Source organism: Mastomys coucha, unplaced genomic scaffold, assembly GCF_008632895.1.
Source record: "Mastomys coucha isolate ucsf_1 unplaced genomic scaffold, UCSF_Mcou_1 pScaffold6, whole genome shotgun sequence".
Lineage (NCBI taxonomy): Eukaryota > Metazoa > Chordata > Mammalia > Rodentia > Muridae > Mastomys > Mastomys coucha.
The window spans coordinates 27,117,525-27,133,560 of NW_022196912.1; the positions used below are offsets into that span (position 1 = coordinate 27,117,525).

A 16,036-nucleotide genomic window follows, 5' to 3' on the forward strand; every position below is an offset into this window, starting at 1 on the left:
AAAGGAAGAATGAAGCAAACTGCGCATGAAAAAGCTAAGCAGAGCCGGGCTGGCCTCATGAGAGATTTCTGTTACTGTTACTGTTACGTGTCATTTCAGATCTTGCCATTAAAAGAAGTCTAGGCAGGTGGCTTGGCCAGTGTTTCCATGGTTTCCTCACAGTCCTCTCTGTTTTGCAGAAGTTGGCATCAGACCCACGATGCAAAGGAATGCCCCTGTCCAGCTTCCTGCTGAAGCCCATGCAGAGGATCACGCGCTACCCTCTGCTCATCAGAAGTGTGAGTCCTTGGTCTGACTCAGCAGGAGAACCCTCCTGGCTGCTCAGAGATCCCTCTGCCCCCTGCCTGCCTGCCCCAGCTTCCTGTGTGTGTAGTCTAAAGGCCGATGTCTTAAATATAAAAGTGGGATCTAATGCCATACCTCCACAGGGACTGTCCTGGCATCGCACAGTCACTGTGTGCCTGTGAGGGAGGAGGGTTAAGGCCCTCTTCAAGCTGTGAAGCCATCATCAGCCCAGAGAGAACATGGAGTCACGAATAGCGGACCTTTCTCCTGGAGGCAAAATGCTTTCGAAAGAGTAGGGGTTTTATAAAGCAGTGTATTGGATTTCTTGCCAGCTTGTACTTCAGAGACTCTGGATCAGAAGGTCAAAACCACCCAAACAAAAAACGCATGACTTAAGTTATTGGGGAGATCTGAGGTACCTGTTAGCCTATGGCCTAGTACCAGATTCAGTCAGAGCCACAGTGTTCCTGTCATGTCACCCCCAGTCTCAGTTACCAGTTCCTGTTCCCAGGGCCAGCACCATTACCTTTCTTTCCCCTCACTGGGGGTTTCACCCCAGGCAGCCCTCATTTAAGCAACAGGGCATGGTGGACAGGAGTTAGGAGACTGCCCACTGTCTTCCAGATCCTGGAGAACACTCCACAGAGTCATGTCGACCACTCCTCCCTGAAGCTCGCCCTTGAACGAGCTGAGGAGCTGTGCTCTCAGGTGAACGAGGGAGTCCGAGAGAAGGAGAACTCAGACCGGCTGGAGTGGATCCAGGCACATGTGCAGTGTGAAGGCTTGGCAGAGGTGAGGCTGTGGGCTAAGCTGGGCACTCGGGCAGGCTCCCCTAGCATCCTGCCCTGCAGGACACCCCTTGGGTTGCTCTCCTGCCTTGGGAAGAGGCAAATTGGGGTATTTGTAGTGAGTTCTTTGAATTTTACCAGTAGAAATCAGTAGAATCAACTATCAATTTTTTCACAAGGTCGGGGTCAGTAGGAATTCTAAACAGTGATAAATAGGAAGGTTTTGTTTATATTTGTTCTGGAAAGGTGGGTAATTCTAACTGCATTACCACCTAGAAAATTTCACCATAGCAATCTCAGGTTCTGGGCAGTGGCCTTTCACGCACAGTGGGATCATTTGTACTCAGACTTACAAAGTGCCATTTTCTTCTCTTTTAAGCAACTTATTTTCAACTCCCTCACCAACTGCCTGGGTCCCCGCAAGATCTTGCATAGTGGGAAGTTATATAAGACCAAGAGCAGCAAGGAGCTGCATGCATTCCTCTTCAATGACTTCCTGCTGCTCACCTACCTGGTCAGGCAGTTTGCCACTTCCTCTGGCTCTGAGAAGCTCTTCAGCTCCAAGTCCAGTGCTCAGTTCAAAATGTATAAAACGGTGAGTGCCAAGCACCACGGATGGACCTAATGAGGCTCCATCTTGCCCGACATCCCCTCCCACCTGCTCCTGCCCTTCCCTGGGGCCTCCTTCCCTGCCTCAGGTGCCTTGCAGTGTCTTTCAACAGTTCTCAAGGGAAGGCGCCCTTGAGTGTGGCAGACCTGCTGCTGGGCCAGCAGGTGCCAGCAGGAGCCAGCTTTAGAGTTTGGCTTCCTCCTGGCAAACACAGCATTGTGCCACAGCCAGCATCAATCTCTCTGTAACTGGAGTCATCAAGCCATGTATCAGTGTGCAGAGAGCCAGTCGCATCAGCAGCAGGGGCACTCAGAGCTTGTCCCTAGACCAATGACACTGGGTATTTACTTTGCCAACCAGGCTTGTTTTTCTTCTTGGGCACAGACCTTGGGCACTAGGCCCCTCTCCCTTCTCTACCACAGGCTCCTCAGAATTTTAAAGACCTCCCTGGTGGGTGAAGTGCTGTGGCCTACCTGACAGCCAGTATTTTGGTCCTAATTCTTTCAGCCCATTTTCCTGAATGAAGTATTGGTGAAACTTCCCACAGACCCTTCCAGCGATGAGCCTGTCTTCCACATTTCCCACATTGATCGTGTGTACACCCTCCGAACAGACAACATCAACGAGAGGTCAGTCCTGATCCTGTGGCCTGTCTCGAACTCTAGGAGGCAGCACAGGCATGTCCCAGTGCCATAAGTCCAGCTCATTATCAAGTCCTACCAGCTCTAACCCCAGCCTCCTCAGCCCACAGTAGGCTCTAGCTTAGATACATACTAGTCATACAGCTGCCTACTAACAGCAACCTGCATCCTGTCTCCTCGTAAGCTCCCCAAATGGCAGATCCATGCCTGGTCCCCACTAAAATCTCCTTGGAGGCTACCTGAACCCCACAGATCTGCATCCCACAGACTTGCACTTGGCCAGCTGTCCGCCCTCCCTGCCACATGGCCACCAGCCATGCTTCCCTCCAGTGGGGCTCCCAGGGTAAGCACCTCTCATGACAGTCCCAAGGACATTGCTGTGCCTCTGCACAGTTCTATGGTGACCACCCATCATGCTAAGCTGCCATCAGTGTGGTTGTCTCATTTAGCTCTGGGCTCCTAGTCCCTCACTAGGGCCTTGTGTTGTTGAAAGGTATCTTTAGAAGGTCTCAGTTCAGTCTATCACCTGGACTTAGATTAGGGGTGTGACTGGGAACCTGTTAAAAGAGCTTAAAGCTGAGATCAGCAAGGGAGAGAAAGTGTGGCAGTCCTCCTGAGCACCTTTCTGCTTCTCTTCCAGGACTGCCTGGGTCCAGAAGATCAAGGCCGCTTCAGAGCAGTACATTGACACCGAGAAGAAGAAACGGGAAAAGGCTTACCAAGGTACCTGCCAGTGTCCCCGGGGCGGGGGGTGGGGGGAGGGACCAGCTGCCAGGTGGTACAGGCAGACTGGAATCTGGTCCTAGAGACCCCAGCTGCTGCCCCAGCAGTAAGGCCTGGAGATGGATTCAGATCACAAAGCAGAAGAGCCCGGGTACCCCCCAACCCCCGAGGCAGCTGTTCCAGGCTGCCCTGAGCTCTCACACTATGGGACCAAATGCAGGTCCTGCCTTCTCTGTGCAGCCAGCTGCTCCTGCCCCTGCCCCTTCCCTCCACTCTGCCCAACCTTACCCTGCTGGGACATGTCTTGTCCCACATGACTCCACTTGCTGGGAATGGCACTCTGCCCCTGTCCTCTCAGCCTCTGCCTCCTCCTCCTAGCCTCCAGGACCTAGTACCCAAGGCCTGGTCAGGCCCCCCAGCACCTCAGCCCTCCACTCTGTGGCACACTAGGTTCACTCCATATCTTTCCCCCATGGCTATGTAGGTGGCACTTTCAAGGACACTAGCAACCCACCCATTCCTATTGTTCCTGCTTCCTCTGCTTACACATGCGCACACACACACACCCACACACACACACACACTCACACACACACACACACACACACACACACACCCTCTCCCCATCCCCACCCCCAACCTCTTTATATCCTGAGGCTCTTCTCTGCAGCCTCATCTGGCTCTCAGCTCTCTTTCCTCCAATCTTCCTGGGTGGCTACCCTCCTCTGAGCATTGTGTCCATCAGACAACCCTCCCATGGGTCGTCAGCTCAACGGTGGGTTATGGCTACCCTCTGCAATCCTGGCATTCCAGACAAGTCCTCTCCAGCAGCTCTGCTGTCCTTCCCAAGGCCTGTGTCCTTTGCAGAGGCTCCATCAGCCTCCTCTTTTGACAGTGCCAACCCCCTGCCAGAGCATCTTCCTTCTAGCTTCTCAAGTTAAGGAAAGCTTTTTGGCCCCAAATTCGGGTTCATCCCCAACACTGCCTATGATCTAGCCCCACTCCCCACTCTGTCTCCACTACTGTGTCACAGGCAGCTGCCAGGCCTTCCCCTCAGGACTCTTCCCATTCTCAAGGCCCAAGCGGAACTATGTTAGGGCTGCACTGCCCCCAGACTTCACTGAAGTGAAGTGGTGACATTCTCTGAAGTCACCACTGACACTGTGTCACCACAGTGTCACACTGTGTCCTCTGTTCATAGGACAGGCTGTCAACCAGCTCAGTGTTCTATAGGATCCTTGGCAAGCATCGCTGGCCCCCATGGCAGTGCCCATCCCCATCTTCCCAGTGCAGGCCCACCTCCCCTCCCGACCTCCTCCCTTTCAGTGCTCCCACTCAGGCTCCACTGCTGAAGCCGAAGCTCTTTGTGTGTTTTTATTCAGGTTCCCCTTATTTTGTTCTGTGCTCCTGAAGGTATGTGAAAATTGCCTTTTCCTAATTGAATACTATTTTTAAAGATTGCTATTGAAAAAATCAATAATTGAATCATTTCATAAAACATATAATCATCTCCTAATTTGTCTAAAGTGCAAATCAAGGTTTTCCTGAGTTTCTCACTGTATTTGTTCTGCATTCTCCATGAGTTTCTCACTCTGTGTGTTCTGCACTCTCCATGGGTATAGTCCCCCAGACACAGTTACGTGCTATGTGCCAGGCCTTGTGATGTGCATAATGGGGCCTACAGAGTTAGTAGGGCCAGGTTCTGCCTTCACGGAACAAGGGCATTCTCCATGGTAGAGATATGAGGACACTGGGGAGTGGGCCGCTGCTTGTAGACCAGGCAGCACACCACTGAAGCTGAGGCAAGAGGCCCTCAAGGTTGAGGCCAGCCTGAGATACCTAACAATACCTTGTCTCAAAAAAGAAAAGAAAAAGAGGTGAGAAGACTGCACATGCCCAGACCACGAGACTCGCTCTGTCCACATTAAAATATCTCAAGGACCTTTCTAAAGAGATTAAACATGAAGTAAAACTGCTCATCAAGACAACATTTGGTCTTGTAACATTTTGTCTTACATGTAACTGAAATTTTGAAGAGTGGTTTACACTTTGTTATCTGATGTTCACATTTTAACCTTGCCACTTAACCTTGCCACTCTGGTCCAGGTGTGATGGCATACCTTTAGTCCCACCACACTGGAGGCAGAGGCAGGCAGACCTCTGTAAGTCCAAAGCTAACCTGGCCTGTACAGCAAGATCCAGGCCAGTCAGGGTACTCAGTCTCTGTCTCAAAAGGAAAAACAGAAAGGGTCCCTGAGACAGGAGGATTCCAAGTTCAAGGCCAACAGCTTGGGCTAGAATGAGACTGTCTTTAAAAAGCCTGTGAGCGGAGCACATGGTCCTTCCGAAGACCTAGTTTTCCTCATCTGTAAAATGGGAACTCCTTGTAAGGCAATTATTGAATTAGATATACTCTGTATAAAGATCTAGCACATGTCTAACACAAAGTAACCAGCAAATGTTATTTGCAAGAAGTACTGGACAAACTGCATGCGTTTTAAATTAATACAACTATTCATAGGCATTTACAGGATTACCACACCTAGATAAAGCAGTCCATGCAACACAGTGGCTTCTCCTTGGCAGAGGAGGTGACAGGGTGCAGAATGTCAGGCTTAGTGGGCTGTGGGGTGTTTCTCAGTCAAGACTAGTGGTACACAGAGGGAAGGAGGCTGAGGTGACTGAGCTAGCCTGGATCTTGAAGGATGGGTTAAGTACCGATGGGCAAAGGATGCCAGAAAGGCATCCCTAGCAGCAGCACAGCCTGGGGGAGGAACCAGTGCTAGCTGCTGATGCCAGAGCACCGGCAGGTGAGAGTAGTTAGTCCAGGGCTAAAGTTCTAGCTGATTACAGAGACACAGCAGGAGCACAGCCAATGGCAGAGCATGGCTAAGGGGATGGGGGTCAGTCACATCACAGAGGCCCTACAGCACTGCTCCTTCACTCTGGTGGCTGTGTACATTCTTGGAGTAACACAACTCACTTCCTCTTTTGTAGCCCGTTCTCAAAAGACTTCAGGCATTGGGCGTCTGATGGTCCATGTCATTGAAGCTACAGAATTAAAAGCCTGCAAACCAAATGGTAAGTGCTGCTTTCATTCAACAGATGTGGTAGCACCCTGTTCCTGACCTCTTTAGAACATGGAATAATGGGTAGTTTTTAAGGTAGTGTTCCTGGTGTTGCTAGAACCCCGGTAAGCTATCTGTTGGGCCAACATTATTCACTGTTTCCCAGTAAGAAGCAGCACCTACCATTTTGACTGCTACAGCACGAGAGTACACAAAGCATGCCACACAGGTACCTGGCCAGGCTTGTGGGGGGCCGTCCTGCTGGTAGGACATACACTTGCTCCCCAAAATTGTGACATCATTGGGAACATGGGCCATACAGCCGATAGACTCTACGGTAACTGTCCTGCCAGGCAGTGGTACTTCCTGCCACAGTCTCTGGTGAAGCAGCCTATAGACCCTGCCATGGTCTCCCCATTCACTTACCACACTGCATGTGTCCTGGATTGTTTCTGTGCAGGGAAAAGTAATCCGTACTGTGAAGTGAGCATGGGTTCTCAAAGCTATACCACGAGGACCCTCCAAGACACACTAAACCCCAAGTGGAACTTCAACTGCCAGTTCTTCATCAAGGATCTCTACCAGGATGTTCTGTGTCTCACAATGTTTGACAGAGACCAGTTTTCTCCAGATGGTAAGTATAACTTGGCATAGTCTAAAGGTATTTCCAGTTTTCTGGGGTCTAGAGTCTGCACCCAGGGTCCTAAGACATGCTTATACCCCATGACACCTACAGGAAATGGCACAGGCCCATGTCAGCAGGAGGTGGGTGTTTGAGGGAAGAGCATGCCCTCTGAATACAGGTACTACCTGTACACATAAGGGAAACACTTGCACGTCCTTGATGGGTAGAACATTCTAAATAGGCAGCTGTCACTGTACGTTTGTGCACTGTCGCTCTTCAGTGTCTGAAAGTTGTCTAAATGCTATTTCAGACTCTCCTTGCTTGGGAGTCTTTAGAGCTTAATGGGAACAAAGATGTCTGATCCTCACATGATGTTTATTCCCCAGACTTCCTGGGTCGAACTGAAGTTCCAGTGGCAAAAATCCGAACAGAACAGGAAAGCAAAGGGCCCACCACCCGCCGACTACTACTGCACGAAGTCCCCACTGGAGAAGTCTGGGTCCGCTTTGACCTGCAACTTTTTGAACAAAAAACTCTCCTTTGAGGGCCTGGAGAAGCCAGCACCAGAGGAGCTGCCCACAAGGCTGGGTCTAAAAAGAGATTTTGCCCTCCTGGGGCAGAGGAGCATCACATGGCTTCATCCATCAAAAAGCCACACTTGCTGGGTCTGTATTTTATTGCACACTAAATTGCTAGCAATCTATGCAAACATGATCTTGTAAACAAACGCCACAGCACAGTGCCTTGTACTAGTGTTAACATGTCAGCTGTGTTAGATGCCAGGGTTTCCATTTTCAGGGCTATAAAAGTATTATGTGGAAATGAGGCATCAGACCACCGGATGGTACCACTTGTCGAATGTGTCCACTGTGGGATTGGTGATATTGGAACCATTCCACACTGTGTGACCTCTGCTGGGTCACAGCACTCAGGAGGTGAAGGGCTAAGATGAAATGCTGCAGCCTTGGGGCTTGTGCAGCCTGATACTGAAATAGCATCCACTTGTGCACTGAATAAACAGAAACTTGATCGTTTTATTCTGATTAGATTTTATCACTCTCTGCTAAGACAATATAGTTTGAAATATAAGGAGGAAAGCTTGATGTACTTTAAATATACTGTGAACTCTAATAATGTGGGACTATTTTTCAACTTTAGTTTTCTGAAGTATAAATTATTTATGTAAATTCCTTGTTTTGCATATTTCATAGAACATGCATCGTTAAGCTTTATCATTGCCAACATGTACAGAAAGAGAATAAAAGTATAAGTTTATGAATGTAACTCCTTTCAAAGCTCGACTCTCTATGTGAAAGGCTTTTAAACAGTTACTTTCAGAAGTTGTTGATAATGAAACCAGAAGGATGTTGTGAGGTGGAACCAAGAGGTCTTGCCTGACCCTCCTTCTAGCTAGCCCAGGGCTTTGTAGCCATCTCTGTCAGGCTTCTGGGGCTTGATTTCACTAGTGGCTTTTGTGGGTAGGTGAAGTGCATAGGAGCTGTGCTTTGCCCCTCTGGACCAAAGGGGTGGCCCACAAGGAAGGGTGAAGGGCAAAGGACAGGACTATCTGCACATCTGCTGCTCTGCTCAGAATCCCAATTACATCCTGTCTGCTATCCTGTCAGAGCCATATCCATACTGCTGGTGTGGTCTTTTAATACTAAAATAAAAATTTTTAAAGTATTTCATTAATTTTTGGACACAAAATCCTCACCCTTTGAAAGAATCACTTGGACTGCTAAGGCAATATCTTTTTCCAAGCAGCTCAGAGAGTAACTCAGGGCTCTTCCATTTTCTCCATTTTTATTTAAATATTATCACTGGCTGACTCACTTGAGAACACAGTTTAGTGTACTGAGGTTGATTTCAAAGATTCATCCCTTATTGACCTCAGATACTGACCCCAGCACCACTGGTTAAAAAAGAAAAGAGCCTTTACCTGGTAACTAAAACTGAGACAACCAGAACCATGCTCATCTACAGGGAGCTTTGAAGAATCAGGCACAGCCTGTTGAGCAAGCCTACTCCAGCTTTCCTGGGTTTGGGGAGCATGTTTTGTTGGTGCTGAATCAAGATGAAGTCAGGGAGAGTTGCTGCAGGCAGCCCTGTGTGGAGCTCTGGGGTCACTCATAACTATAGCTACACATTAATCCTACCCTTCCCAGGACTGTGGGGATTTCAATCCTCACTGGGTAAGTGTGACTAGTATTGTGTCTCTATCACTCAACAACAATCAGGATACCTTAGATTTAGGACATAGGAGCCCTCAGGATCTGAGTCGTATGACTTTGATGACTAGAGATGGTACAGCCAACAACTCCAGTTGTCCTCTTCACCCAGTGACCCAGATCCGCCTCTGAGGAGGTCAAGTTCTCTTCCCCACTGAAATGTGAGCCCAACTTTCTAGAGGATGTGAGGATGTGAGGAGACTCCTCCTGTCACCAGGAAGCAGATAGCCCTCACACAACTAGAAGTCTCCCCTTGGTGAGGAGTTCCTGTCAAGCCCCTTCAGTGCCCACAGAGGCAACATGCAGATTTGTTTCCCACTGCCATGCCTGAGCTTCTGTGAGGAGAGTGCACCCTGGAGCAGGAGCAGGACTGAACTTGAATAAAGCCCTGATACCTTTGAGCTGGGAACTGCCCCCAAGCCAGGCACGGAGCTCTTTTGAGAACCAAATACTGGGAGATGATAAAGCTGTCTTGCTGTTAAATGTTCAATGAAACAAAAACACCACACAGACTTCCTAGATCACAGCCAGAACTTAAAAATCTAGCTGCTGTTATTTGGATATTTCTTGCTAGAGCTTCCTACCTAGGGAAAAGCTGCACCGTCAGTATCTGCAGTTGCATGTAAGAGGTGAAGGGGTGAAGCTCTATGACCACTGGAGGCCTGACCTGGCTGCCTGCTGCAGGGAGGCCAGATGCTTCCCCAGGATCTCAGCCGTCATCACTCTTCTGCCCACAGCTGATGGCCTCTGCATACTATCTGCTGCTGCCCAGGAGCGTGGTCTCTGTGGTTGGGTCCCTGAAACCTGTTCACAGAAGATGGGGACTGTGTGTCAGTTAAGCAGGTCCCCACAAGAGGAAGGGCCTCACAGACCTTTCCTCACACCTAGCCCTCCTACCTTTCAGACAGTTTCCTAGCCAGTCTGCTTGCCTCACCTCTGATCACACGTCTGCAGTTAGCAGATGAGCCACTCCATTTCTTCAACTCCATCTACCTTTATGGTATGGAGTGACTAGCTGTCCTCAAAGCAATCCCCTCCACTGTGTTGAGACCCTCCAGGAGCTGCCTTCCTCAGCACCTGCACCCTACAGTTAGAGACAGCCATATGACTGGGTCCTAAGAGAAAAAAAACTGCCTTCCATCCTGTCCCACATCAAAACAGTAGCAGAAATGAGTCCTCAGAAGACAGGTACTGAAGATGGCAAAGACCCCAAGGTCCCAAAGGGGGACAGTGTGCCAACCTGCAGATCTACTCACTGCTGGTCTATGAACAGAAAATAGACTTGCATTTAAAACACTCGCTTGGGCTGGAGAGACAGCTCAATAGTTAAGAGCACTGACTTCTCTTCCAGAGGTCCTGAGTTCAAATCCCAGCAACCACATGGCGGCTCACAACCACCTGTAATGGGATCCTATGCCCTCTTCTGGCACATAGGTGTACATGCAGATAGAACACTCATACATAAAATAAACAAATTTTTTAAAAAATTATTTAAAAAGAAAAAAGAAACAACTCTCCCGTTTTTTAAATCTTACAGTGGCAGCACGGAGCCTCCTGCACCATGACAGTAGAATCCACATTATGACCTAAGACACATGCTTCTACAAGCACAGGGGAGAGCATGAGTGTTTTGCCTGCATGTGTATCTGTGTACTATACACATGCAGTATGCACAGAGGCCAGAAGAACGCATCAGAACCCCTGGAACTGGAAGGTTGCTAGTCCCAGTGTGGGTGCCAGGAATCAGCCTGGGCCCCTCAAAAAGCGTAGCCAGTGCTCTTAACAGCTGACTCATCCCTCCCGACGCTGGCCTACAAGTTTTTATCCTCCTGCCAAGATCACAGATGTGTACCATCATGCAGGGCTAAGAGCAAATGTTTGGTTTGTCTTCAGTGTAATGAGTAGTGAATGGTAGGAAACTGTCAGAGGACGAAGGGTCGGGAAAGAGGAGAGCTGAAGTTACTGGTGAGCCAGCTCTGGCCAGTCTTCTTGGCCCTCACCTTGTAAAGACAGATCTGCACTTGTGGGATTAAGGGACCCACAAAGGCTGTGTTTCTGGGTCTCCTCCTTGCTCTGGGAGGAGAGCTGAGCTCCCTGCTCCCCACCATCTCACAGCACAAAGCGAGTGCTCCCTGCTGCCTTTACATTTTCACTCCACACTCTGGTTGCTGTCTCCTCTGTGAGGGAGGGCTTTGCCAGGCTCCACACTGGCACCAGTGCTCCCTGCACAGTGGGTATTGCAAACCTTGCCCACCCAGTCCCACTCCCAGACCTCAGCTTACCAGACCCTTCTTTTCAGCCTCTTTGATCTCCTGGCTGAGCCTTGATGCTCGGAACTGCCTTTCAAAAACAAGCTGGCCTCGACTGACAGTCTTCACTTCCTTGGGCAGATGGGAGTTTAATGTATAGACACGCTTTTCAGGACTGAGAAAAGAGAATAAAATCTCAACTCAATTCTACCATTTAAACGTTAATCAATGAACATGCTATTCATCTTGTGAGGGAAAAAAAATTTAAAAAGGTCTGGGTAGACATCACTGGTGCCTGTCCATTTGCTCAGCTTGGGATAATGTTCCCTAACGGTTCATATGGGAATGTGGTGGACCTTAAGGAGGAGGTTAGAATAGGAGGTGCTGAAGTCTGGGGGTGAAAGGGACTGTGGAACTCTGGTCTCTTCCTTTCTCTTTCTCCCTGTTTCCTGAGCAGTCTAACCCTACAGAAACTCCTGCTGTGGTGTACTACCCTATCAGAAGCCCAGAGCAATTGAGGCTACTTGATTTCAAACTTTATCCTTCCAAACCGTGAGCTAAATAAGCCTTTTGTCAGCCAAGCGCCACAGGTGAAGTGGGCTAACACAACTATCAGGAGAGTCACAGGACTTTCTCCAGGGGCAGCTGAGGTGGTGCAGCAATCCTGAGACCAGGCTTGCAACCGAGAAGCCATCAGGCAGCCTGTGAGTACCAGGAAGCCAGGGAGAACTGCACATCTCATTGGCAGCACATGCACAAAGCAGAGAAAAGAAATAAAGCATCTTCTCAAGGAGAAGGGATGGTAAGAAACACAGTCCCAGGAGGGAAGACCAGGGGTCGTGGTCCTCAAGCAGCCTGGCTTCCTTGCCGATTACATAAGGGGGCTTTCTGATGTACAGCCTGCTCCACTTTTTCACTTGAGAAAGATTCTACTTTTTGCAATCCACTGCCCCTGGTTAGTCTAGTGTCTCACTCTCAAGTTCTTTCCTTTGTTAAACGAGGCACCCTCCAGACATGTCCTCTCAGAGAGTCACTGCCTATCTCTACAAAGGAGGGATATCTCATAAGCATTTGTTCATTGTCTCTCCACTGGAAACATCAAGATAAACAGGACACAGCTCTGCTGTTGCCCGGCTGCACTTTGTATTTGATGTTAATTCTACTTCCTCAAGAGGGACTGCCCCCACGAGGAGTAGATCACGTACGTACTCAGGTGATCTCACTGAACCTTCTCCCCATTCTGATTGGTCAAATAAAGTCTAAAGCAAATGATTGGGCAGTGGAGGGGAAAGGTGGGACAGGAGATCTCAGAGAACGGAGGAAGAGGAAGGAAGATAGAACAGAATCACATGACATGGAGAAGCCACAAGTAACAAGAGGTCTTATAGCTAGGGAATAAATCAATATAGTGATAGATCTGCCCAATCTATACATATAGCTTATAAGTATAATAACTAATTTTATGTTCCTTATATGGACTTATTGGGGTAAAAAATTACCACAATATCCAGCACTCAATGTCTGCTTGTTGAGGGGCGGTACTGTAGAGGGATTTTCCTTAATTATCTGATTGGCCAAGATGACAAATAGCCAATTACTGGGCAAAAATGAGGCAGGTTTCTCCAAGCAAGACAGGAAGAAGAGGGGAGGAGGAGGAGTTGGAGGAGGCTGCAAATGGAGGAGGCTAGAGGAAGAGAATTGGAAGGAAGATGGAGCAGAAGCGCGTGGCCTGGAGAAACTGCAAGGATTTCATAGCTGGTGTAGAGGCATAGCTGCCCAACATAGGTGTGCAGTTTATAAATATACAACTGAGTTGCATTTTCCTTGCATGGGCTTATTGAGGTTGGAGATTTACCACAACAAAATGGCGCCAATGTTATTGATTAGAACTCAACTAGTCTGAGATAAAAGATCACTGCCCCTCCCCTCACCCCCAATACAAGGCTGCGGCAGTGTGTGGATTGAACGCTGACTGGGTCTGAGGGGCCTACAGAGAACTGCAGAGGCTCCTTCCCCAATCCCCAGGCAGACAGCTATGGCTAGGGGCAGCACCACAGCCTGGAGCTGGACTTGGGCACACACAGTGAACTGACTGGGGCATCTATGCCCAAGAGAACCTATCTGTGTTCGAGTCCCCGTATCCGCCCCCCCTCCCCGCCCCAGTCTACACAGGACTTGGACAGACAAGTCTGAATTAAACACAGAGGGAGACAAAGGTACAAAGGGCTCTGGATAAGGTAATATGCATACATTGATACTAAAGATAAGAAACACAATAAAGACCTTTTGGGCTTTAAGGGATGATATTCTGAAAGATTTGACAGGGATGGGTTTAAAGGAAATAGACACCTTGTCATTGACCGATATTTCAACATTTATTCTCTTGATCTACTATGTCTTCTCAAAAGACAGGGCCCTAGATTAAAAAAATCCTTGCCTTAGAAAAGAGATTACAAGTAACACTAGATCTAAAGGTTCAGGATTTTATAGGTCAAGATAAGCAACAGAAAGAAGAAAATAAAGGTTGGAGACAGAAGCTGGAAGAGACACTAGAAAAAAGAATTCAACAATTCACACATCAAACTGAACAGCAAGGAGATAGAGATAAAATTTGGAAGCAAAGTCTAGAGGATAATTTACTAAAGCTAGCAAATCAAAATAAGGCAGACACTGCAATATCAGAATTAAAACATAAAGAGAGGTTAAGATCATGGAAGCAGGGCTTAGAACAGAAGATGCAAGAAATTATAGAGCAAAATGAACAACAGAAAGAGAAATTTAAGACTTGGCAATGTGGTCTAGAGGAAACACTAGAATTGAAAACATAGGAAATTATAGATCAGAATAAAAGACAGAAAGATGAAAACAAAGGTGGGAGACAGGAGCTAGAAAAGATGCTAGAACAAAAGATACAGCAGCTCACAGATCAGACTGAGCAGCAGAGAAAATAATGAGGATTGGAAACAAGACTTGGAGAATAACCTTTTAAAATTAATCAAAATAAAATGGATAGCAAAATATCAGAGTTGCAATATAAAAAAATAAATAAATGTGGAGGCAGAACCTTGAGCAGAGAATACAGGAAATCAAGGAACAGGAAGAGCAGCAAAAGGAGAAATATGAAACATGGACACAGACCTTAAAGGAAGAATTTTAAAATCTCAATTAAGGAAAATAGGCAGGAGAAACAGAAGATAAAATTAGAGAAAGCCAACAAAAGGTTATTAGAAAGCAAACTTTAGTCTGACTGGTTAGTATACAACAGTATACTAGATGATGATCATCCACAGGGTTATTAGGAATTCGAACAGCAACCCGTGGATGTGTTAGAACTGAGGAAATTTAAGGAAAGTGTCACTAATTTTGGAATACATTCACCATTTATAAAACAAATCCTGACTTCTTGTTCTATTAAAAATAGAATAGTCCCCCAAGATTGGAAGGATATTGCAAAAGAAATAGAACCTGCGTCATATTTACAATGGTTCACATAGTGGAGAGGTGAAGCAAGGGAGATAACATGACAAAATAGATCCAGGGGTAGAGAGATCTCCACAGACAAGATGCTTGGTGAAGGTCACCTTGCTGAGGTAGAGGTGCAGGCTGTATATGATGAAGAAACTGGCATTGTGTCGATTATCACCCTTAAAGGCTGACAAAGTCACAGAATCAGGGAAAAGGCTTGAACCATTTACTCAAGTCATGCAAGGTCCAAAGAAAACCTTCCCTGACTTTCTGCAAAGGCTAACCTCAGCAGTGGAAAGGAGTGTATCAGATTCAGCAGCAAGAAAGGCAATCGAGTCTTTAGCCTTTGAAAATGTAAATGCTGAATGCAGCATCAATAGATTAGACATACAGCTGATGTTAGACCTTGCTCCACTGATGTGACAGTAATAGGAGAAGCTGCCACTAAAGAACTAGAGACAACCCAAGACTTCAAATGTTTTAATTGTGGTGAGCAGGGTCATCTCAGAAATAACTGTAGAAAAAAACAAAGTAATCCCAAAAGGGGGCCTATTCCTTCTATTCCTTCTAGAATATGTCAAAAGTGTGGCAGAGGACAACATTTGGCTAGGGAATGTAGAGCAACAATAGACAAGTGGGGCAACATCATACCCAAAAAAAAAAAAAAACTCCCAGGGGGTCCACATGCAGGCATCACTGTTTCAAAAATATGTTTTGATATGAGATAACAAGGCTGAGGCAAGTTTTATAGACAATTCAAAAAACTTAAAAGGGAGCCCAAAACAAATATTTTGGCAAACTTCTACAGAGGATCAGAGGCCAAGACTAAGAATACTAGTAAACAATATTGAGATTGAAGGAATGGTCGACACTGGAACAGATGTCACTATTATCTCTCCAAAATCTTGGCCTGCAAGTTGGCCACTTCAAACAGTAGACATCCACTTTCAAGGAGTTGGGACCTTATCCCAAATAAAGCAAAACACCAGATGGCTTAGATGTACAAGACCTGAAGGTCAGGTAGGAAAACTAAGGCCATATGTGGCTGATATAGCCATTAACTTATAGGAAAGAGATCTATTACAGCAATGAAAAACACAAATTAATATCCCCTCAGATTCAGTGAGGCCACAAAACTGGTCAGGCTCCTACTAAAAAATTTAAATTAATTATGGAACAGATCAAAGGCAGTTACAGACTGTCTAGGCTGTCCATAAACAAGATACAGCAGAGCCTGACAATTTAGCTCTACCCCTAGGAGCCACTGCTGCCAAGACACCAACAGCCTTTACCACTAAGGTGGCTGACTGACCAACCAATTTGGATTGATTGGTGATCTATGACAAAAAAAAAA

At 47.2% G+C, this 16,036-nt stretch overlaps 2 protein-coding genes across 7 annotated transcripts in view; one reads left to right on the top strand and one right to left on the bottom strand.

Moving 5' to 3' along the window:
• Itsn2 (intersectin 2) overlaps nucleotides 1-8,024 on the top strand; it is a 122,567-nt gene extending 114,543 nt beyond the window's left edge. For 5 of the 6 annotated variants that reach the window (XM_031356653.1, XM_031356651.1, XM_031356650.1 and 2 more), the window contains 8 exons: nucleotides 180-278; nucleotides 910-1,077; nucleotides 1,453-1,668; nucleotides 2,191-2,312; nucleotides 2,965-3,047; nucleotides 6,045-6,128; nucleotides 6,576-6,749; nucleotides 7,127-8,024. In XM_031356653.1, the coding sequence (XP_031212513.1) occupies nucleotides 180-278; nucleotides 910-1,077; nucleotides 1,453-1,668; nucleotides 2,191-2,312; nucleotides 2,965-3,047; nucleotides 6,045-6,128; nucleotides 6,576-6,749; nucleotides 7,127-7,284 (1,104 nt within the window). In that variant the 3' untranslated portion in view covers nucleotides 7,285-8,024. Of the gene's footprint in view, nucleotides 1-179; nucleotides 279-909; nucleotides 1,078-1,452; nucleotides 1,669-2,190; nucleotides 2,313-2,964; nucleotides 3,048-4,429; nucleotides 4,461-6,044; nucleotides 6,129-6,575; nucleotides 6,750-7,126 lie in introns of those variants that run through there. The other variant, XM_031356654.1, reaches the window with a different exon arrangement.
• A 502-nt stretch (nucleotides 8,025-8,526) lies between these two features.
• Fam228a (family with sequence similarity 228 member A) overlaps nucleotides 8,527-16,036 on the bottom strand; it is a 21,584-nt gene continuing 14,074 nt past the window's right edge. The window contains exons 7-8 of the mRNA XM_031356657.1: nucleotides 11,251-11,392; nucleotides 8,527-9,772 (exon numbers count right to left, since the gene is read on the bottom strand). Coding sequence (XP_031212517.1) covers nucleotides 9,614-9,772; nucleotides 11,251-11,392 — 301 coding nt within the window. The 3' untranslated portion in view covers nucleotides 8,527-9,613. The remainder of the gene's footprint in view (nucleotides 9,773-11,250; nucleotides 11,393-16,036) is intronic.